We start from the raw sequence: 24,992 nt of genomic DNA, 5'->3' as shown, positions 1-24,992 counted from the left end.
CTTTAAATGGCAAGGAAAAGCAAAGCAACAAACATTTTTAAACTGAACCAATTTGATGTGGAAAAGACTACAGACCTAAAGGTGACATCAAACATGATTTAGTTAGTTCCTTTCACAGCACTGAATTTCCCTTTAAGAATAAAACTAAACAAATCAAATATTTATGAGCTTATAAAGACCCTATTGCTACAATTCACGAGCACATCATCAGTTAAAAGCATTATATTCCATATGGTAAGATAGAGCAGCAGCCCCTTTATACAGATGAAGAACTCAGGAACAAAAATAAGATTAAATCACACACCCAATGTCCCATAAGAAATCTATAGCAACCACAAAAATGAGCCTACATTTTTAGCCTTGAGCTAGTACCTTAAAACACTTCAGTATCCTTTCTTGACTGTCTGAACTTCCCTGTATCTTGTCTCAGAAACACAAACACATGAAAACATTATTGAATTCATGGCTCTTGGCATGCTTCGTAGAGAAAATCGAGATATATCTGTTGGAGCATTTTACTGCAGAGAAGCATGTATCTGCATCTCAGAATTAAACTTAGCCCTACATCTCCCCAAATGCACAAGAACGCATTTCTGAATATTTTTCTTCCTTCAGTTGCTGCTCTTCAGTTTGGTGGAAGCACACTGCTGTTTTCTTCCTACAGAAATGCGCCCGTACAGCTTCTGGGAACATTCATTTCTGTCTCCTGCATGACCCTGATACAACGGCTCATGTTTTCAGCATCTGCTCACAACATAGAGTTAGTTAATTTTGGCAGAGACAGATAGTAATGGGAGTTACAGACAGAACAGAGGGAAATGATTTGGCAGCAATAACTGAGTAGTATGTGCAAAGTCATGCACTCAAGTAAATACGGTTCTTATCATACCTCACATATTTAAGGAAAAGTTTTCCTGAAGAGTTTAATTGGGATGTAATTAAATTTTGATTCGAAAAATGACACAGTATCAAATGGAAGCTCATGGCCAGATCTTGAGTAAATGCATATTCAAGGATTCAGCACTTCATTTGGTTCAAGGGATTCACTGGCAGACTTGTGCATCACTTTCTCTGTGCAATGTAATTGTGTTTGATAAATAGCATAAAACTCAGATTTTCAGAGCTCTGCAGGATGAAATGGCTTTAATATATAATGGTTGCCTGGATGCACCCTCTATAATTACATTTGCAGACAGCTGCCATTATAAATGTGGTTTTCACATGCTTATAGCTTTAACTCAAAACTTTAAGGATAAAACATTCCACCAGTGCTGCCAACTTGCATAATTTTAATCACAAGACTCATAGTTCTTGTCATTTTTCCTATGCTTCATCTTCTGGAGTTATATGAATAAAAAATAGCATTATTTTCATAAAAAAAGTTGTGAGTGAGAGTGGGGAAAGGAGGTGAGTAAACTTTTATCCATTGGAATGAAATATATGAAAATATGAATTAACATATCTCGACAGTTCTACAACTAGAAAGAAAATAAATGTGTGTTATATTTCAGTGTGCTATATTTCAATAAGATGGCAAAAACTGGAAGGTTGTGCTGAGTATATTAATATTAGTTATCTGTATGTTTCCAAACCTCAAGAAAAATGACCAATATCATTATTAGTTTGCATTTTCACACATGTAAGAAAAAGAAAATCATTCTTTTTTTTCTCACCACAAATACATTCATACATGATACACACAAACACACAGGGCTCTGTCAGGAAGATCAACTGAGATTGCAGACAGACTATATATTAACCTATCTAAATACATGAGCAAACATAATCAGAAACTGAAAGTCTTTCATTTATTTGGACTGATTCAAAGCTAAATACATTTAAAATAAAATTCTGTTATTCCATCAAAAGAATTTTAAATATAATTACCATTACAATATTGCAACTATTAGACTTCAAAACTGCCTCTTCTGAATGCAAACTTGGAAAATATTTGTGCAGCCTGACCTATACTATTTTTTCATATTTCATATTATAGAAAGACCTTGAATCCCCAGATGGATCAGAATATATAAAAGTATATTGCATTGACTTCAGCAGCATAAGGAATAGAGGGGAAATATTTGCAGTTATAAGGCTGGAAAGATTTTCTGCCCTAGGCAGTTGACAAGAATGGGTGAAGTCAGTGGAATTTTTGCCATGTGGTATGTCTGGAATAGTTCTCTTTAAAAATACCTTACTACAGAATCACTAACTTTTACTATAAAAAGCATACCTGCACTCATCTACAAATTTCTGTAGCTATTGTATTCTATTTTAAACGACACAGCATGACTGGAGGCAAAATACCTGCTGCACTTTTATTTCTTTTACGTGTAAAGTCGTAACGATCAAATCGTGAGGATTTTCTAGCTACCTTCAAAGGCTCCAGGTTAAAGTACTAGCTCTGCAATAAAATCAGAAAGGCAGCTCCTTGCTATCCTGAACCTGCCACAAAGGAACCCAAGAAATTCTGAGCAGAAGACCTCAATTCCGGCTGGTTCCTTGTGGTTGAACTCTCTGGTGCCTAATAAGGAATAAGAGTGGCTGAAACTCTTCCTGCATTTGAGGAATGTATAAATCTCTCTCCTGGTGGATACCATGGGATGAGTTCAGGCTACAGACTTGTGCACCATAGGGACGTGATTATAGTGTCCTCTCCTCTACCCAGTGCCTGTTTTCATGAAACTCATAGGAATTTAACACCTGTGAGCCTGCCACTGTCTTTTAAATCAGGCAAGGAAAGGATTAAGTTAAAAATGATAGAGTTAAAAAGTGATTAGGGAGAACACTAATGGTTTGACTGTACAGTTGCTTCATTTCTTTATAAACCTGGGCTAAAAATCCAAATAACAAACCAACGCTTCCCATATACCCATGTATTTCACAGAATACAGAAATTGCTTCTAGTGGGATGAACTGAAGTCCTTGTCGCTTGTCTCTTCTTAACTCTGAAGATAAGGAATATGGCAAAGCTGAAATCTGCTTATGCACAATAAAGCAGATGGAAAAAGATTGGCTTCAGAGTATTTTTCATTCCCGTAACACTCCTAGCTGAGTGGCCAAGAAGCAATGACTTTCTTGGACTCCTCACCATTCCTGCACGATCATAGTCTCATCTTCTCTCTCTTCTGGACCCCTTGCATAATATTTAACTATGCCACATACAACCTTCTTCTTAACGGAGCATCAAAACTCAACTAGTACTTTACAGAAAAGCAGAGGACATGCCCCATGGAGTTCATTGTCAATCAATCTACATTAATTAGAGGAAAAGCAGACATTACCCACATAACCTATGCTTTGGATCCTAAAAAGAAATTCCCTTTAACTTGTGTACTGGAAAATATCATTCTCAAGAATACCCTGGCCTGAAAAGATTCAACTACTACCTTACTGCTGTCTAACTGAGCAAAGTGGGGCGAGATTCTGGCAACCAGCAGATCTATCCGTACTGCCTGGATTTCCCCTTAAAAAGGCCTATCTTTAGCATCTGTATATCCTCTTAAAAATTCTTTTCTGACATACTCAACCAACACAAGCCTTGCATCCTCTCTCCTGCATTATTCCCAAGAAGTCTATTGCCACACACAGCCGTATACAACCCAAGTCGCACAGAGGGAGGTGCTGCGGAGCTCAGCTGTAGGCACTGCTGCCACAAAGGGAGAGGTGCCCTTTGCAGGGGAACCGGCTCCCCAGCCCTGGCAGTAGCACTTTAGGCTGCAAACTTGAACCGGGCACAATTTAAATACCTTTTTACACATAGCTGCAAGTAGAAGAGAGAAAGCAGTTCAGGCCATGAGCTCAGAAAGAAGGGAAACAGCAGCAGGAAAGCAATAACTATCTGATGGTTAAAACAGGGGACCAAGTGCCAGCCCTACTCAGGTCTGTGCTGAGATCTGCTGCAGCCTGTATTTATGATTTCAGCCAGGAGCTTAAAGGAAAATTCATCCCTGAGCAAATGTGCAAATAGGATGTTTGCGGTTCTGCATGCACCGCTTTTTTGATTTACGTACTGCATCTGCTCTTTTCAAGTAATGCATTGTTTTCCATAGTGCCAGTTGCACAAACATGCACGGCAGAGCTGGGGTCTTTCCACGCTGTCAGACCGCGCTGGCGAGGACTCTGTGGCAGGATGGTCAAAGCTCTTGCACACAATTCAGTCCTTTGTGTCTCCACGTTATACCTCGAGCAGCTCTTAGGCAAACATACTGACCTCTCAATGTCTTGAAATGATGTAACTAAAAACATATCATTAGAAAAATGGGGGCGTAAGTCCTGGGAGGTTCAACATGCTTTGCAAAGGCTTTACTGCTGGTGATGATGTGCGGTACAGAAAGAACTCAGCCTGACTGTCTTGGGACACAGTGTGTTACTGAAGTTACTTAAAAACTAACAAAACTAACAAATGCTGTATGGAAATCAGTTACTCAGAGTATACATCCCCAGATGCATTTTTTTTTCCAGGCAGTTTTAAGGCATGATCATTCAGCACTTGACTTCATTCCGCTACAAAATAGAGATAATAACCTCTTTGGGGAATATTATTTAATTTAAAGATCTCTAGCTGAAAATTCCAATAGAAAGTAAAACTAACCACATAATGTTTACAGTTACAAAGTCATTTTTGTGCTAATTTAAACTGGTAAGCTAATAGCTCTGTCAAGAGTTTATTCCTCGGTAAAACCCAGTCCACATAAAGAGTGAAGCCCAGAAGCTACATAACTCCACTTACTAAGCTCAGGGCAGTGAAAAAAAGACATTTCCAAAGACTTTTACTCAAGGCAATATGCAATTATCAGAGATGAAAACTGAGTAGGATAATTGTATTAACAGTCTTATGACGAATGTTGCTAGGTCCTTAAAACACTGAATGCACTCACAATCCTAATTTTTTCTTTTTTTTTTTTTCAGGGAAAAAAACTCTTCTATCCCAGCAAGCCCAGAATTAACTCAACATTACCAAAATGATCCAGATAGACCTACTGGAATATTCTCTGTTCAGTTGCAGATTCTAGCCACTTGGCCTACTGAGGACACTGCAGCAAACTATGGCTTCATGCAGTCAAATAAAGAGAAGTTAACAAAGGGAGGATAATGTTAGGAAAAAATGAAGTTCAGTATTTCAAAACGATAGATTTCCTTATCACATGAAAAGATGGCAAAATATCAGAAATACCTGTATGCAGGAGGCAATGCTAGGAGGAGGGGAAGGCCTCAGGGATGGACACTGCGGCTGTTTCATTCCTCTACTGGTCTTCTACAAGAAGCTACTTTAAGATTTCATTTCTCTGGCATCCTCTGATTTTTAATTTCAAGTGCAGTTTTTTGTGGTCTAGTTTGAAGGTACTGCACACAGAACACATTCAGCTGTATGAACGAAGCCACTATATAAGCATCTTCTTGTAATGTCATGTTCTTAGTAGTTCTTTTATTTTTAAAGCAGTATTTCTCAGAGATGCTGACAAAGAAGTACCTAGTTTCAGTGTTGGATGTGCTGAGACAAACAGGCAGACTTTAATACCTTACTTGACCGCAAAGGCACAAAAGTGCACACAGATGCACATATATTCAAGCATCCATGGAAAGAGCTCGTGTTTGGGTCAGCGTATAACTGCATATATTTTTTCATGTACATTTTTGTGGGTACATTTTAGGACTCACGTCTGGAAATTTCCACTGCTTTATGTTGCACAATGTATTACTGCTATGATCTCAACTGTAGCCTGGAATTTGCACTGGTTACGCCTGATGCTCTGCAATCTTTTTGGTGACATCAGCTATCTCTTTTTCATCAAGCATTTGTTCCCTGGTAAACCTGAAACTCCCCTTGTGGTTTGCAGTCTAGACTTCAATTTACACTAGGTTTATCAGCTGTTTTTTGTTGTCATCTTTACAAAAAAAATCTATAATACTGTGCATTTATTTCAGCTTTACTTGTTTTAATATCACTTGTATTCCAATTGATATTTTAAAATTGTCTGCCAAAGCAAATATCTTTTATACTGACTACATCTTACCATTTTAAAAAAATCTTCTGGTTTAGATCCCGTGGGAAAATCTCATGAGTGGCTCTGGCTTTCGCAGCCATTTTGAGCTTCTCAGGCTCGAGAGGAAAGCCTTGACCTGACACTTACGCATGCGGTTCTTCATGAGAACCTGTTGTGCCTGCCTGACAACCTGGCTCCACTATCTTTGATGGAAAAGGTATGTTATGATTAAAAAAGATGGCTGCAGAGACCTTCCTCTATCACCAGAGGCTGTAAATCTGCACATTTTATTATCAACAGCAATCATATGCTGCTGACAGAGAGCTTGGGTGGGAGCACGCCTCGGACAGACAGGCAGGAAAAGCTCAAATCACTTCTCCCAAGATAATGCAGTGTGGTAACTTCCTACATAAATCCACACAAGATTTCCAGAGCTCACTGGAAGTGAGGGCTGATTGAGCAAAAAATAATTATTTTCAAAGCAAAAAAAGTCTTGAACTCTGATGTATTTTTAAAAATGCAACCCCATTGCCTTTTATTGAAAAGCCATGCTTTCTGAAAACCTTGGAGCTGTTGCAAGAACTGCATAAACCATTTTAGGTCTGTTGTTGGGAAGGTAATTTGTGCTGTACAGAACAGAGGTGTTCCAGCAGCATCGAGGAGTTGGATGTTGAGTGCACAGTTGCATTGCCATGTACCTGAAAGAGCTCTACCAACAGAGCTTTGCCATGTGAAGGAACTAAGTAAATTGTAATGAAAGAAAGTCTGCTTAGTGCCAATGTATTCAGCATTGCCAAATCCAAGTTTAAAACAATGCAGGAAATAATGGGGCAGTTATGATGACCTAATTGCATTGGAATTCCTTGGAAAAGCGTATGATCTGCGGATGTCATTCCAATCAGTATTTTTGAAACACGAGGTGAGTTAATAGAATACTTGGATGGTGTTAGGAGATAAAACAAGATAACGATATTAGAAAATGCCTATAAAATTCATGACTATCTTCATTTTCTATTAAAAAGACAACATTGTATTTTCTAAGATACAAACTCCCAGTCAAAAACAACAGACATGCACAAACCTAGCAAAATCCCAAAAGGTATATTCAAACATTGCAAAAAAGGAAATTACAGATTAATTTTCCATTTGTTGAATTAGCCTTCAATAGATCTCATACCTCTTAAGCTGCATTTTACTTCTCACTCTTCTGCAGAAAAATTATCTGTCATCAGGAAATTCCTATGTATTTAATTCAATTGTGTTTAGAAAAACACAATTTATTCTTAGCAAAATAAGCACCATATAAGGTTTGATCAGAGCACAGCACGGAGAATGCCTGATGAGTCTTATGTATTCAGATTTTTACATGCATTTAAAGGGCTAGAATTAAAGGCCTTAAAACAAGCCACTGCAACTGCAGTGGTAGTTTCCCACACTACTTTACTGACCTCCACATCTGAGACTGGCAAAATCCAACATAAATACTAGTAATCTGTTTAGGATCTATAACTGCAGCACTTGTGCTGGGATTTTCCACATTTTTAGACACTGAACAGAAAGGACTGGAAATGACAAAATCCCATTTCTCAGAAGCCTACATTCCCAAACAAACTATAATAGATACGATATGCCGCTAAATTAGGATTAGTAGCCTCTACTTAGCAACCAGAAGCTGAAGGATTTTTCTCTATTTAGAGTCATTCAAGTAAGTATCTCCTCATCTTTTTAAAAAGATGACAATGGTGGTGCTATGCCCAATTTCTTCATAGTAGCCTTGGTGGCCACCTGTACATGCCTATCCAACAGCAACCTGAGCTTGCAGCTCACTGAGCGTGTACCCTAACCAGCAAAGCCTTCTGCAAAATGAGATGGAGTTGTGTGAGGAGGGGAACTTACACCTCTTGGTGCCAGCTTATTGTGCAACCAGGAGTGAAAAACATCTGCACCAGCAGCATGAACTGCTGGTTGCCAAGGAGCTGCTTACAGTATTCTAGGTTCCTCAAGGTGTAAACATTAAGTCTGGATTTCTGCAGCCCCAGTTTAGATGAGATGTAAGTGGTCTGGAACTGGTTGAAAATTACTGTCTGAATCTCACTTTTCAACAGGACTTGACCAGGCAAAAGGACACTTGTTAGTGGAAAAGCTTTGGGTCAGCAACCCTACCTTACCTTTAGCCACTGTTCCGCCTGCTCTTTGCTCTGTACTGCTAGAACCAGTGCATCTGCTCCTTGGTGAGTGATTTTCAACTCATGCTTCTTCTTTTTGCTGTCTTTGGGAATGTATGTGATACTGCAATCATTCAACAGTAGCTCCATCTGAGGTTGCTGGTCCTTGGAACTTTTGTAACACTAAATAAATACAAGGAACACAAGTTAAATCTCACCTTTCTGAACTTTTTGGGAAAGATGTTGTTATATAGAAATGATATTTTTAATTTTTAATATTTTCCATGCATCCCTTTGTGACATACCACAAAGTTTAGTCAACACTAACTTCCATTTCTCTTTGTCATCCCCTTTGCAGAGCAAAATTCCTTCCAGACTGATAGTAATAGAGGCTTTTTATTGCACAACAGGTACAACATATGGAGGACATTAAGCTTCTCTATGTTATCCATATGACTCAATCTTGAGCTTGATCGGATAGGCAGAGAATGGTTTAGGATAGCTGCTCTCACGTGGTGGCAGAATATGCTGGCACAGTTAAGGACTTTAAAGCCCAGGAACTCACTCTGCCCTCTTGACTGTGGGCTGAGCAACTTGGAGATCATTTCTGGCAGTGACAGTCTGGTACAACCAGGTGAACCTACACCAGTGCCTACACACTGCAGAGGAGCAGACATGGACTTACTCAGCTCTTATCTACGTTGAGCTAACAAAATTTGCAGAGTGCCGAGAGGGGGCAAAGTCACAGGATGGAAAATTTTCCAGCTAATTCAATTTAATCTGTCACTGCACAGCCCAGCCTCTGTGTTGGTTTAGTCTTTAGGGTCTTGGCTAAAACCATATGCACTGCCAGCTGTTTTTCCCTCGATAGCCAAGTACTGCCAGTGAACAGCCCTTTCATGTTGGTTTCCTGATGACCTGCTCTATATTTGAATAGGTGATCTAAACGTGAAGGGTTTCACATAGCATTAACCTGTCCTACAGACCTAGTCCCTATTCTCAGCTACTACCTCAGCATAGTTCAGCTCCCTAAAGCTGTCACTGAGTGCCAGACTGCAGAACACTGTTTAATTGTGCAGGTGAATATCCAGTTACTTTATATGTGCGAATAGACTTTTGCCCAGACAAGTAAGTATGAAGGCTAAAAGGGTATCATGATATTCAAGAGGACTGATTAGTAGGTGCATACATATAAGACTGAGCATAAATGTGAGCAGAGAAAAGCACACACTCTGGAGTGCCTGCTGGCAGTGTCCACTTCATGATGCAACAGTCAGAAACACAGTAGCTGCTAAAAGTGTATTATTCAGGCTGAACAAATACAGCCACTCTCAACCAGTCTTTGCAAATCTTCATCATCCTTCCTCCCTCTCCAAGGCTCATTAACTCAAAATTCCTCTAGTTTAGTCACAAATTTAAAGACGTTTGTAATAATTAAAAGTTAAGTATTCAAGCTATGAAACCTTGTAAAAATACATCATTATTTAAGAACCACTACAGAGCATATGATTCCCTTTACATTAAGTTAAAGATTTTACTTATAATTATACACTACTAAAACTCGAGTATTAATATTTTAAACAACTTTATGTGAAAAGTAATTCTCTATTAAAAACTATTTCTAATAGCTAATTCTAATCAAAATAGTTTGGTCCTATGATCAAAGCTGTATTTATAACATAGGCAATTACTAATCCTTAGGAACATATATTTGTTTTACTTGCATATCTCATAAGTTACATCTGTAAGTCCTCCTTCAAACAATAAACTGATCTTATGTAACTTTGTCATTTGACTCCTATTGTGATTTTTATTTTCTTAATCCCTATTACAGAATTACTGAAAAACAATCCCTGAAAGGAAAAAAAAAAAAGAAAAAAAAGCTTTTAAGACCACACACATGGTTAAAGAAAAGGAAAATGGAAAAAATAACATTTTAATATAGAACAACAAACATAATTCTAGAAGAAATACTGCGTGACTTCTGAGAAAATCTCCTTCCCTCCTTCTTTACTTCAAACTGTTATCACAAGCTCCTGAAATCTGATGTGATTCTGATTTATGGTAATACTAACGTGAACTAAGGATAACAGCATCACAACAATACAATGCAAACCAAATCAGAATCAATATTCTAAAAATCCTCAGAAACCATGGAGAACTGGCAAACAAATTCCAATTATATTTCAGAAATCTCTTCTCCAGTTATCTCTATTTCAAATGCTAGTATTTCCTACAAAGGCGTAAGCATAAATGCACTTGGAAAGTGAACACAGAAAAACTTGGATCAGTGTAATAATGATGTTCTGCAGAAAATGGTCTATCACCTTTTAATCAGCTTTTAACACCTGGGATATTGCAATAATTATTAGTTACATAATTAGTTACAACAGCTCTAACCAACAGCTTAGAAGATAAGGAGTGTCTAAGTGTCATCCCCCAACTGATCTATTATTTTAAGCCTTAGGTGGCTTACACTGATACAGAAATGAATGTCAATTAGGCTCTCTTTTCAAAAAACAAAACCACATCTATGGGCAGATAATTTACTAACTTACGGAATCTTCTACTGGCGCCTCCGATCAGAAAAAAAACGTAAGAGATTTACTAAAGGAACAAATACATCCACTTGTTTCTTTCCCTTCTATAATGCAGCTGTGCATCATGTGAATACTGCATCTGTAATTACTGCCGAACAGATGGCGAGGTTCAGTTTAAAGTGTATACATTACAGCGGCATATGCTGCCAAGTGAATTCTCAGTGTAACAAGGGACTTTTCTTTCTAACAGTCTGATCCAACAGTTCACACACAAAGCTCCCCTATGAGACTTTTGCCTCCACAGGGAATGAAAGATTGGATTTACAGTTTCAGCAATTTTTTTTTCAAATGAAATATGTTAGAAGCGTATAGGGCAGACTTTCTTTCATATGTCAGGCAATTGCCTGAATTTAAGTTTAAGTGCAATAAAAATCAAAGTCCTATGTGGCTAAATGATACAGTTACCATTTCAGTGGTTGTCTGCTTCTTGGATACTTGCAATATATTACGAAAAAGCTTCCTGTACAAATAAATACATCATCTAAAAGACATAATGAAAATACAGCTAGATAAAAATAAAAATTACCAGTAGTTTGTTTTCTTTGATAACACACAGTAGTTTTGTCCATTGCCCAAATCGTTTCTTTCTAAGGAGGAAGGCACAGATTTTGGCATCCTTCACTAGATCCATAGAGGCCTCCTCAGATGGCCACTGATGTCTCATTTTTTTCCCTTTTCCATCCTCCTCCTCTTCATCATAGGATTCATAAGAGCTGCTCATAGCATCTGAATCATAATCTTTAAGGAAAGCATAAAGTGTCAAGTTACAACATTTAGCCATGAAAAAAACTGAAATAACAATCTCAACATGTTTCATTTTAAGTAAAGGCTTTTAAAGGTCAGACACAAACAAACAACTGTTTCTGCATTTAGCAATATCAAAACACGTTTTGTTGAATAAGAGATGATAGAAGATGAAAGCTGTTCGTTATGAAATGTTATAAAAGACCCATACTGACACCTTGGGAATTTTAATTAAAACAGAGAACAGAAAATAAATACAGAGAATTTTAGCCAGTGTTTTGTCATCCTCAAAGTATTATTTGGCAGGTACTTTCATCTTTTGTGTTTCTTTTACAGAATAGAAGTTGTAATCCTGCCCTGTTGCTTAATGCAAAATACACTTAGGCACAGAAATATAAATATTAGTACAGTGTATTAAGAAACAAGCACTGAATATGACAGAGGTCACAAGAGTAAAGCACAGCGCATAAGATTTCATACAACTCTAAAATACAACACATGCAGTGATTAATGCTGAATAGATGATGCTCTTTCTTGACATACAGACTCTGCTTGACTTAAAAGCATTCTGCAAAAAAAAAAAAAAATCTCCTGTTATGTGCTCAGCCTACACAGTTTAATTCTGCTCCAGGTTTAGTAATGTAATAACAAGATTCCTTTCTAATTAAATGGTCTTTGGTCAGGCCTTTCATTTTCAATAAAGTAATCAGTTCTGAAGCAGTGACCTTGATTACAAAATGGATTTGTCATTATCACAGAATCTCTCTTCTCCCATACATACACATTTCTATGTATATACAGATACATACATACATATACATGTATATAAATCCCATCAGATAATAACACTTGAAGGCACCCTTGTCACTCAGTGCATGCAAAACATCCTGAGATCACATACTCCCATGGAGGAGATATGATATTTTTAATATTTTCAACAGGAAATTGAAAATAGAAAATTTTCAGTAGAAAAAAATTTCAAAAGTTGACATTTTGTTTGAACATTACAAGGAGACTTTGATATATTTTTAGGCCAGAAAACCTCTTGTTTCCTTTAGCTTAGGCACTTAGGGCACAGTCCAGGATATGGAAGAGAGATCTGAGGAAACTGGGAAGAGGACAAGAAGGTGGATGGCTGCAGAGCTCATTCTAAGGCTAGCACCTAGCCACAAGGAGGTCGGAACACAGTACACCCAAACCTCAACATCCCGGAACCAAGACTAGACCTAGTCTGTGTTTTTACAGACAAGTTTTACAAATTTTTATCTTCATTACAAAGGGAAATGCAAATAAAATTTCAAGCTCTTGAGGTTTTTTCATGAAATGGAAGTGCTGTCTTCTGATCAGTTCAACTATGCAGTGTTTGGCTCAGGGGCAGCTCCATGCAGGCTAGTGGAAAAAGCCACAAATGATTATCAATAAAGGAAATTTGGAGCATTTTTTTCATTCATTCTATGAAAAACAAGAAAAAAGATGGAAAAAATTTAGGGCAGATGAATAATCTGACAGATAGTTACTCTGTAGGGTTTTTTTGTTTTATTTTTCCATGTTTGTTCCAAAGAAAATGCAAAATCTAGCAGAACTTGCCATTTCATCTGTCTCTTCTGACTTCCTCCTGATGAAGCAGGAAAAAAAGCAAAAATAAAAAACCACCAAAACCAGAATCAAAACACAACAACTTCCTCCTGCTCCCCTTCTGTTGTAAACGCTATTCAGAACCTTTCACACAGAGATATCTGGAGAAGTTGGGAGTTCACCGACCAATATCTAATGTACGGTAGCACACCAACTTGTTTGAAGTGGAGGCAGAATGATTAATGTGGTCAAGTTACCAAACACGAAAATGCAAGATCCAGTCATTAAATCAGCCTCTTCAAGAAGCCCATCTCCCAGAGACACAGGCTAAGGCAAAAACTGTCATAACCTAAAGTTGCTGTCTCTTTGGCAACCAGTGGTCTTTCATGTAAAGCATTTAATCTTTAACTCCACCCTCTCCCCTTTCAAAAAAGCAGTATTTTGGTGTCTGTAACATATCTCCCACACCCCTTCTGCAAATTTAATAGTACTCTTTACTGCAGCTAAGCCATTGCCACAATGGTCACTTAAACGTTCATTCTTTTTGTACAATCTTTCACACCATTTGTGATTTTGCTGCAGTATTGGCAATAAGATTATTCTGAAACTTAAAAAATTCTGGAGAACTAGTAAGAAGCAGAAAAGGAGATGAGAAATCACTACTCAAACAGGGAGATACGGCAATACTATTCTGATAGCGGTTTTCCATTTAATTACCAATAAAATTTTTCCTCTAAAATTAAGAAACCAACTTTTCAGTGTAAGAATCTCTGGTGCTATTTTCACAGAATCATAGAATCGGTAAGGTTGGAAGGGACCTCCGGAGATCATCTAGTCCAAACTCCCTGCTCAAGCAGGGTCACCTAGAGCATGTTAGACAGAGTTGCATCCAGGTGGGCCTTGAAGATCTCCAGAGAAGGAGACTCCACCACCTCTCTGGGCAACCTGTTCCAGTGCTCCGTCACTCTCACAGGGAAGAAATTCCCCCTCACGGTCAGGTGGAACTTCCTGTAGTTCAGTTTGTGCCCATTTTCAGTAGACCAACTTGAAACAAGAGTGTAAAGAAAGGACACTCCTCATACATAGTCTCCATTAAGATTGTTGTGAGTTGAGTCATTATTCTGTATTATAAGCATCCACTGAAGAAGGGTTGTCTCCATAGCAGAATCAAAGACTTTTTTCTGTCTGAAGATGCCTTCTCCACCTGCATTTTAAGTGCATCTGTCCAAAGGATGTAAAAGGCAATACTGGATCTGTTTTTATTATTTTTGCAGATGATTTTTCTTTCCTCTTTAGAACATGTTTTAACTTTCTCATATTGCAGGAAAAAAAAGGTTTCACCTTGAATATAATTAGCAATCATCTCTACCACATAACAGAGCTGCTTTCTTCTTACCTGAAACTCCATGCAACAATCTCACTTTCTTTTCAGCAAGGTTACTGGGTTGAACCATTGTTTTTTTTTCACAGCATTCTACCATATAATTTTATTTATTTATTATATTTTTTTTTTACTTTAAGTTTTATCAGTTTCACAAGTAGTTCAAGGGCAGATTTCACACTGGGGATAAATTGTATGAGCAGCAATGGGACTCTGCTGACATAGCATTGCAAGATTATTCAAATCTCTGTTTATAGAAGAAGGAAAGCCAATAGGAGCTTCTGAGACTGACACTTCTGGACTCCCACACTAGCACAGTTAAGGAGATCTTTGCGGAGTCACTGCCATCTCCTGCCTACAAATCTCTGAGGTCTTTAGGCTCTGAAACAGAAACCAGCTTCTGTTCATTTTGTGAAGTGACTAGTATATTTAACATAATGACTATAGGCATTCTACTATTCATACATAACTGATGTGTATCAGATGTTGAGAAAGATATCCTGAGAAATTCTGTATGGAAGTATAATTTCCAAGGTTTCTGAAGCAGTATTACTTTCTCACTAAAAGCAGTAAATTGCCTATTAGAAAATGTTAAATTGTGGAAAGCTAAACAGTAAAAAGGTAAGTCATGTAAAGGCTACTAATGACTAAATCCTGTCATCTAACATAGTCTCCTCACAACGGGTAATGAAATAGGCTGAATGTGAAATCATAGGTAAGTTGTGAAAACATCGTGTGCATACTTTCAAATCAACACACTCTTTGGGTCTTGGGGAGGGGAGGAGAGGGGAGAGAGGGATAACAGAGCATTCACACTGATCATGATTTGGAGGGGGAAAAAAAGATTCTTACAGCGTCTCTCCAAAAGAAAGAGGTTTTATTAGGTCTACTTAAGTCTCAGTGACTTAGGATGCACTGATACATGTCGCAGTGCTGCTGTATGTATCTACTTCTTCTTCTGTATCTTCTGCATTTTTCGGTTATTTGAGCTTCTGACAACAGCTTTTTATGATTATCTGAATGAAAATTTCCTAATGTTAAAGGGTAAGTACCACAGTAGCCTTTCAAATTATTTGTAATGGTGTATTCCAAAGACTAGCCTATAACAATTTAGACATATTGTACAGATCAGTACTTTAATAAACAAGGAAGAGAATTATCAATCAAGCCATATACAGTTTTGCTTTCACTTTCATTCAAATAGAAATTACAAATAGAACACAGGAACATTGAGAGGTTGTAGATATTTCATTTCCACAAACTATATTCCTCTGTAATTCTCTTGCATTTCCATCCCCCTTAATAGGTAAGACATATGGGATGTGCACCTGATAGCTATTAATCACATTAGAAAAATATTCTGTAGGAATAGACAATGGATTCAAGACAATTATATCTATCTCAACAGTTATTTAACAGTTTACTATTGCAGGTCCCACACTTTAAGCACTTCTTTTTTTTTGACCTTCTCAGTCTCAATTAGTCTGAAAAATTGTAGGTTCCATCCTTAATACAGTGCTTTGATGGTTTATTTTAATTGCCTATATTTGTATTGTTCACAACCCCACAGAAAAACACACTGGATTTAGTGGATGTTTTATTTGTGTGGTGAATGAATATTCAGTATCATGAATAGTATATTGAATTTTAAAGCAACTTTATTACAGATGAGGAGTGGATGACTTTTATTACGTAGTAAAAGAGTACAGGACATAAAATATAGCAAAATCATGGCAAGACAGATTATGAGTTACACTAAAATGTTGTATATGTATATGTGTATATATATATATATAAATTATGGAATTATTAATGAACACTTCAAGTCTGATCTTCTAAATATTTTCTTGGTTTTGGATAGCTAAGCAAAATAAAAGATCACTTTCTTATTTTGTTATGTATTTTGTTCCTAGGTAATCCTTTAGCAGTACTATTAATATTTTCCTGCCTAAGCATGGCTCTTGTTTAATGACCAAACACAAATCAGCAGTTCACCAGATTACAGGGTGTAGCAGGACCACCCTGCAGCAACTCAAGGGAGGAAATAAAGACAGGAATGATTGTGCTGCTTTGCAAAACTGTGTGTTCCTTCATTTATTTTACATTATACAAAACACTTTCTTACCTTGAATTTGCTAGGTAAATTAAGAGCTGCCAGATACCTAAATCTGGTTTTTATTTTTAGAGCTAATGCAGAATGATAAACAATTTTCCCTGACATACAATGTACAAATTTAAAATTTAATGTTCTAAAGTGTCTTTTATGTATGTATTTTAAGAACAGAGATTTTATTTTATTCTTTCATTCTAGTTCAAATAATAGAAGTGTCTATAAAAAGCAAGCAGATATTCCTTTCATCTTTGGGTCACAAAAAATAACTACCAGTGATAAATGAAATAAGTAATAAATTACCTCAGCCAATAAAAAAAAGAGTAGCAAAAAGGAAAATGTTTGCAATTTTTAGAACATAAATTCCTACTCACTGACCCCATGTAAACACTCACAGCAGTCACTTCATCGTTCCATCAGTGTGCTCTCATCCTATCACCACTTAAGTACAGTCAGTCTCTGCCTGAGTAGTTGGATACAATAAAAAGCATTCGCGTGCTGCAGCAAGAAGTTTTGGTGATCAGTTAGTAGGTAGCCCCCTGCCTTTTGCACTAAATGAGTAGTCAAAACAGTAGTCATGTGTATCAAACACAGCTTTCAGGATTGAGTATGAATGATCAATCCCTGTCTATAATATGTCATCAGAAATGCTGCAAATCACATCTTTTTTATTCTTCGCTTTAGAAAAGGTCCTGTCTTTTTTCTTTAGATGTTTATCTGTCTACTGTAATGATTAATTTGGCGCAATAGGAAGTTATCAGTAGATCTGCAGATCAACACCAAATTTTGAGGCCTCTACATTTACACTATCTGGAGTTTGAAGAAGGTTGTGTTAGACTGTACTTAGCTCTGGAGCCCTGGTCTAAATATCCCCCACCATCTTCACCGTTCAAAGCTGTCCAGATGCCCAGAAGCTGATTTGGACTCTCCGTCCCCAGTGGGGGTGGTGCAGCAGGTTTGATATGCATGGTGGAGCTCCGGGTTTAGTTTCCTCAAAAAGGAACCTAGTTTGCGCACACAGAAACATCTCTACAAACTAAACCAATGTATGGCCAGTGAGGACAATCGCAAATGGCCAAAAATGGTCGAAATCATGCTTACTGCACATCACCAAAGCACAAATAGAGCTGCAGCCTTTGAATGCTATACATACTGAAGGACACTGGAATTAGCAGCTGCTCGAAACAGACCCAGACATATACTACTCACTGGAAGTGATATACTCAGGAGCCTTTCCAGGACTAAGTGGCACTGCCTCTTCATAGTAGCCTTCTGGAAGGGATGATGTTGGTAATGGTGGAGGCCCATTATCTGGTGGCTAAATGAAGAAAAAAAGAAAGAAAATAAAAAGGTGATTAAAGACCAACAAGGTGCTAAAGTAAACTTGCTGACAATATCTGTTCATGATCAGTGCTGATATTACCAGCCTTATAACCTTAATGGCTTCTCTGGTGACTATTTCTTATGTTAACTATATCTAAAGGTAAGGCTCTTGAGGGATGAGTTGGTCCCTTAAGTAAGAAATATTCCGCAGGACAGTAGCTTTTAGAAGGGAAACAAGTCTAAATCTCAAGCTTCTCATCCATTGCGATAATTAAACAACACCAAGTAGATGTTGAGACTGCAAAGCAATGAAGTGATTTAATTATGCTTTATACCATAATCACACATCTTGAAACGCACTGTTATTGTCAAGTCTTTTCCCTCCACCGATGATAATGAAGCAGAATCATACTGTGTGTACTCAAACTGAGTCCTTCGGGGATGTATGAACAGGCAAATCATAGCTGCCATTGCTAAAGATGGCAAGATCAAGACAGCAATTACATTAAAAGAAGTCCTTTCTAAAATAACATTAAGTGGTAAAAATGTTGGAAAGATAAAATTCTCTATTTAAGAACTAGCAACTTGAAAGACCTATGTAGGAAAGAGATTTCTACAGATAGATCATTTTACATTATTGAGGCTTTATTTATTAGTATTTATGTATAAAATAATTTCTATTACAGTAGTAAACAAGTATGAACTCTGAACAAAAATCAGACAGCCTGAGCTGGCATAGATTAAGGATAGATAACATAGTCCATGTTTTTGTGATGCATTCTGCTTTCCAATGGCAGATCAATTCTTAATATCAACATTATTTTTTAAAAAGCTAACTTTACGTAGTGAAATCCGAGCTACTACTAACAAATAGTTCAGAACATCACAAAACTATTATACGATAAAATAAATATTTCAAATACCAGGTCAAATTTTAAAATGCTTCTTTTCAAACATAAACCTGTTTTAAATTTAAAACTGACTGACTGCTGGTATGTTGATATAGCAACAAAGTAAATTTAGTACTGTATGACTTCCACGATATGCCTTTACTATTCTATTTCCTTAACAAGTACCAAAACAACTGTATTTTATAGAACTCATTCATATTTGCCACAAGGTTTTCGTTCCATATTTTCATACTGAAGGAAATACTTAAGCCTTTTTCCAACACCAGCAGTTTATCGTATGACGACAAAAATACAACATGCAACGAGAGTCTCATTTTGCAGCAACAGTTTTCAACACATCTTTCTCTTTTTCATAACGGGAGGTAAATGTAGTAAGTATATGTCTCCATTGGATTCACGCAGTCTAAATTCAGGAAATGAATAGAGGCATTTAAGGAATAAACTAGTCAAGGAGGGCTTTGCTCATGGTCAGATACAGGCTCTTCTGGAGCACCAGATCCCAGCTGGGCTCAGTAGCCTAGTAGAGGCATAAAGCCTTTCCCACAGAATACAGATGAAGCTGGAGTGACTAGTTTCCTTAGCCAGCCTCTTTTTTATAGTGTACGACATCAGAGGACATCAGGTGGTTTGCATTAACTTCCACGGGCACTTTTAGGCCTGAATTTGTCTTTGCATACTTCTGAGCTAGACATCCTCAAATCTCATTGCTGCTTGCCAATCTTCACTGGACTCCCCGTTCTTAACAGCTCTGTGAAAAGAAACCCATCCTTAGCGCGCTCTGAAGTTACCTTTATATAAAATAGGTTTTCCTACCTTGAAGTGTTTGTATAATGTATATTATGGACATGTGCAGAAAGGTAGGTGGCTAGTGAAAATATCAGCCCTCCAGCCCTAAGAGATCTCCTCGTAACACCAGCAACTTCCTCAAGAGCAATGAACTGAATTGGGACCGAACATCAAAACTTTGGTCAGATTGAGATTTACACTAACATTACTTTGACATCAAGTGATGTAGCCAACTTAATATTAGTCACACTCAAAGAGATGGCAATTACTGTTATCTCCAACGTGAACCGAAAGAGTTTTCCTCACAGAGCAGTTTTGCTACAGAAATTATCTATCAAAGAACCAAAATAACGAAAAAAATAAAGCTTTCAGCACAGCTTCCCTATGATTCAGCTGAAAAAGGCAAACCGCAAACCTGCGCATCGTCACAAAATAAATGAATCCTTCGCGTTCATCTGCCGCGGCGCAACAGGCGCAAGGGACACTAAAAAACGCCAGGCGCCCGTTCATATTGGAAAACTGTCAGCGCGCTGTGACTCTTGCCCCACACACCTGCGCTCAAGCGGTAGCCCCGTGCGGCAGAACCGGGAGAGATGCCGCGTCCTTCCGCTCCGGCGGGCAGAGCCGTACCCAAGCGGGGCAGGGTCAGCGTTTGCTCCCCGCTTCGCGCCGGCGGCAGCGTGGATTCCCACCAGCCCCTTCGTAACGCAGATATAACAACGTCGCTGGCTAGCCTCCAACTGCTTTCCCCGTCAGGTGCACATCAGATATATGAAATTCCTATCATTATTAAACCTAATTCACCCAGGAAATATCCGTCCGGAGAGTCATTCCCATTTCAACCTGACACAGTAACGAGGTTTCAAAGCCATCTTCTATCCAGAAACAAGTAAGAGATTCCAATAAAGATCCGGATCGAGGGGGGTGGTTAGGGGGAATGCTTGTTTTTAGACAAAATGTTATTCCGGAAGAAAGAAAAAAGGAAATGAAACACAAATGGTGCTTGTCTGAATTCGACCCTGCCGGAGCAGCGGTTCCTGCGTGCAGCTGGGGCGGGCAGGGCTGCGCGGCCAACGTCAACACAGATGGAAACCATTGCTGCGCTCGCCGGCCCTCGCTTCCCAAACGCGTTCTGCAGCGCTTGCCATAACAAAGTGGAAAACAATTATAAAATAGCTTTATTCCTCCTTTTTTTTAAAAAAAAAAGAATGATGATTAGTAGAAACATCCAACTGATAAATACAAAATAAAAATGCCACACTCAAATCTGTACCACAAACAACAACATCTTTCGGGAGCTATGGAATATGTAATCCTCCAGGCATCAAAAAATCTAATATGCAAACGTGAGCATGTTGATATTGCTTATTAATATCTACAGTATTTAAATTTCTTTACTATTGCTAGTTGTATATTTTAATGCTTTCAACTTGGCAATTTTTCAATAGATGAATTTTGATGAAGTTACAAAGTACAAACTGAAATAAATCCTGATTCAGTAACTTCTCATTAGCTTATCTGAAAATAAAAAAGGCCATAAATAAAGCACAAAACTATTTATATACTATTTTAAAAGATTAAATCTTAAAAAATAGAATGGAACATGTGTAGTTTGAGTGGTATCACACAGAAAGACACGGCAAACTGCAAAGAAAGCACTGACACAAATTTCTACCTCTATTTTTTCAGAATAGGCCATAAGGAAGAAAATTAGGGAATGCTGCCTTTCAAGACAAATAACCTTGCTCAATCACAGGCGTAAGAACTGAGTTAGACAAAAGTTATCACTATCTGATTGCACTGGAGGAAAAAGGACAGAGATGAGCGACATACTGGTGCCCCAAGTAATATCAGTAATACTGAGACAACTGATGAAGGTGTTTGACAGCTGCTGGGTTTAAGGACAAAATGTGAGATGCACTTTTTGAATCCAAGAAGCAGAGGGGTGCTAATTACCCTGCAGAACTGAGCACTCAGAGGACATTAGAGACCGGATGGTTTATGAGATGCCCAATTCCAATTTACAGGAGGGATTGCTGAGAGAAACAAATATCTGCAAATAATAAACAATACTTACCTGGAAATTAAAACTCCTGTTTCCACTGGAAACTAAAAAACAGACTTGGTGGAGAGAATACTTTGCGGGCACATTATGGTCTTTCTCTCCACTAGCCCATCTGTGTTCCCTGGAGCACAAATAAACTCCTTCTCTCTTCATCCTAGGAGATAACTTTACTTCACCCTTCCCTCAGAAGGTACCTAGGGTACCTACAAAGATAGGCAGCAACTATCCTGTTTTTGGGGGTTGGTCTTGCTCATACTTGATGAGGATGTGATAGTATATAGTGTAGAAAGCAATATGAAAAGCAGAAGAAAATAAAGATCATCCTAAAGATCATCCTCCTAAAGATCATTTTATATCTCTGAGGATATTAAATTTTTTTACATTACGGTGAAGTGTTACACCTTGTAGGAAACAAAAAGAAACATCTCAGTTTATGCAGTCATTCAGCACGTGGAGATTTCCAGTGAAAACGTGTGACTTTAAGAGAGGTAAAGTCTGCCAACGCACACGTGCTGCCGCTGAAGACTGCCAGCAATTCAAGTGCCATTCTCGCAAGGGTGTTATTAGATCAACCACCGACTCAGTCCCTGCCGGACTGTGGAGCCAGCTGCCTTGTAACCCCACATCACCCAAAAGCAGCAACCTGACACTGGAAAAGTGGCCAAATGCTGGCTTTCAAGAAGAACCCTTGCCACCTTCACTTGCCATCCTCTTGGGAGCACAGCGGACCTCAGCACAACCCTGCCATACCCTTGGCCCAAGAGATCAAAGACTGCTCTCGCATTTATAATCCTAGTACATAGTATATGGGCATTACTGACTGCACTATTCAACTCAGCTTTGCCATGCCACTGTAAAGACTGTAAATTGGGCATCAGTACTTGCGGCACACTCAAAGTTGATACGAAAGTTATCAGTAAACTCAACATCACTACAATGCTAAAAAGAAATCTCTTTTTCTGCCAACAGTTGAGGACTTTCTATATGGATTTATTCAGGACAAAAGTGCTGACTGCATGGGACATTAAGAGTGATCTCTGGCATATTGAGCTGTGCAGGAGTGAAAAATTAGCCTGAGTGCTGACAAGCAGAAACTGAATTCTTCAACTGGCCATTATTAATTTATCAGATTGTTAGCTGGACCCTAAGAAACTGAGAGGTAAATAACATGAAAGAAGTCTAGCATATTCTCTTTCCAGGTTCTGAACACATCCGACTAAAGACAGGGAACCAGCCAGCCAGGTAGTAAATGATCATTGCTCAGAGGAATGGTTAGAGGCTCTCATAAATATCTCCAATATGTGAGAAGAAGGTTGAGTAGTGCTGCAGAACTATTAATCACTGGCACTCTGGGGTCTGGTTTTAGCAGATACAGAAAAGGGACTGATAAACACAGATAGAAAAGTGATCAGGTACAGGATTCTGCCAGCCCATTCTGCTCCAGTCCTTTTGCTTAGCACTTATTTGAGAGACATTGACTGAACTTTTTAGAACAGAATAATCCTGTCTGTCCCTAGCTGTGGCTGCAAGGTGGGCAACACAGTTGCACAACGGAGTGCTGGCACAGCCCCACACAACTACCACTAAGTAAATCAATGCAATTACAACACATGCTTCTGAAGTTCTTCTTCCCCACAAGCTAAGCTTTTGCTTCGAGTGATCTTGATTCAAGACTAACAATAAAACCAGTACGCACTTTACACACTTTACTATAGGGAATGAAGATACATTCAACATGGCCAAGAGTCTGTGTGTGTACCCAGGAGTAACTGCCTAATTAACAGTATCTATGGAAAAGTGTTTGGTATGTAGAGTATCATGACTAAAAAGAAAATGCAGGCTCAGACAAAAAAAAAATCTGAACAGATTTGTTCACTGTTATTACACTCTACACTTTGCTGTGAAGACTATCTGGAGAAAGGACCTCATCAGCGACAGAACTGCCACTTCCTCAAATAAAGAATTTCTTCTGCTTAGCTGGTCCTTTAAACAATAGAAGAGAAAATGGCAGTGGAGAGGGCCAAATGAAAATAAGAACCCAGCACCTATATATCAACTGAGCTCAGAATCAGATATATAAAATAAAAGTGACAAGCCTTGAGCATCACTAAAGTAACAGCTATCTGGAGGGAGTGACACCCAGGCTCTGTGGAAGACAGAACTGGAAGTAAACTCTAAATTCCATGGAGGGTACAGGAGATCTGAGGAAAGAATTCAGAAGTAAAAAAGAACGAGCCAGAAACAAAAATACAATTATTTCTGTCTCATTCAGATTTTACAGTAAAAGATTATGTCACAGCCATCTAGAAGCACTACTCAGAGACGAACAATAAAATAGAGTCATACCAAGCAAAGGGTCTGGGGGCAGCAAGAAGACAAATGGGTTTTAACTAATGCTGGGAAAATCTGTCATACATATTACATGAGAAAGATGAATCTGAAATTTTAAGCAGCATGGGCATTTCAGGGGAAGTTACTCTAGCTCTGTTTAAGGAAGTGTCTGTATTCTCCAGTATAGTCAAATTAATATTCCTATTCCAGGAGTTCATGTATTCATGTACCTGACATGACAGTGGGGACAGGACACAGCAGCAGGGCAAGAAAAGCGCAGACAACGCTATCTACAAACCATATTCTCTACGCTCCAGAACATTAAAACAAGAGAATACTTTGGTACTTACAAAAGTAGCAAACACTTACCGGCCTAACTCCTTTCTCATGTGTTTGTAAACAGCATCTTAATCAACACGCTTGGAAAAACAAATAGGCTGGTTCCTCATTAGCAGCACAGGGGTATTTCTTTATGGACAGGAAGTTTTACGGACAGTGTTTTATGGAAACAAGATACCGAAAAACCTGAGACCATAAATATGCACATGATAAGAATGATGATAGGACAATATCCTGTGAAATCTGTGGCATTAGTAACCTAATAATCTAGTAATCTAACTTTCTGCTATGAATGTCAAAGAGCATCAAGATGTAGTAAAGATAGGAAAGAGAGCAAACACCTTCACTTTCTATAATCATAGAGAGAACCGGTAAAGCAGTTCAATCCTACTGCAAGCCCAAACTGAAGTTCATCCAGTTTAAATGCAAACTGCAGTTAAAGGCAGTCCAGGACAGTTCCCTTCGGCAGCCTGGACATAAAAAAAAGCTTTGATATATGTTGGTGCACATTGTTATAAAGGTGTTTTATAAATTAATTGATAAGGATATTAATTAATAAGTTTTCTATTGTACCATTTGCAAATATGAAAAAAGAAACTGTAACGCACCCTCTATAAAAAAATGGGGACAACTACAGTGTTCTGCAAGACATGATCAACACAGAAAGAGATTGTA

General features: G+C 38.2%; 1 protein-coding gene across 3 annotated transcripts in view; it reads right to left on the bottom strand.

Annotated features, from left to right (window-relative positions):
- The window catches only part of AFAP1 (actin filament associated protein 1), a 116,025-nt gene that overhangs the window by 29,415 nt on the left and 61,618 nt on the right, over positions 1–24,992 (bottom strand). For all 3 annotated transcript variants that reach the window (XM_062575296.1, XM_062575298.1, XM_062575297.1), the window contains 3 exons: positions 17,772–17,880; positions 11,279–11,490; positions 8,156–8,335 (listed from right to left, as the gene is read on the bottom strand). In XM_062575296.1, coding sequence (XP_062431280.1) covers positions 8,156–8,335; positions 11,279–11,490; positions 17,772–17,880 — 501 coding nt within the window. The remainder of the gene's footprint in view (positions 1–8,155; positions 8,336–11,278; positions 11,491–17,771; positions 17,881–24,992) is intronic.

The sequence above is a fragment of the Rhea pennata genome, chromosome 4, assembly GCF_028389875.1.
Source record: "Rhea pennata isolate bPtePen1 chromosome 4, bPtePen1.pri, whole genome shotgun sequence".
NCBI classification, from domain to species: Eukaryota; Metazoa; Chordata; class Aves; order Rheiformes; family Rheidae; genus Rhea; species Rhea pennata.
This window is presented reverse-complemented; position numbering and strand designations above follow the sequence as displayed.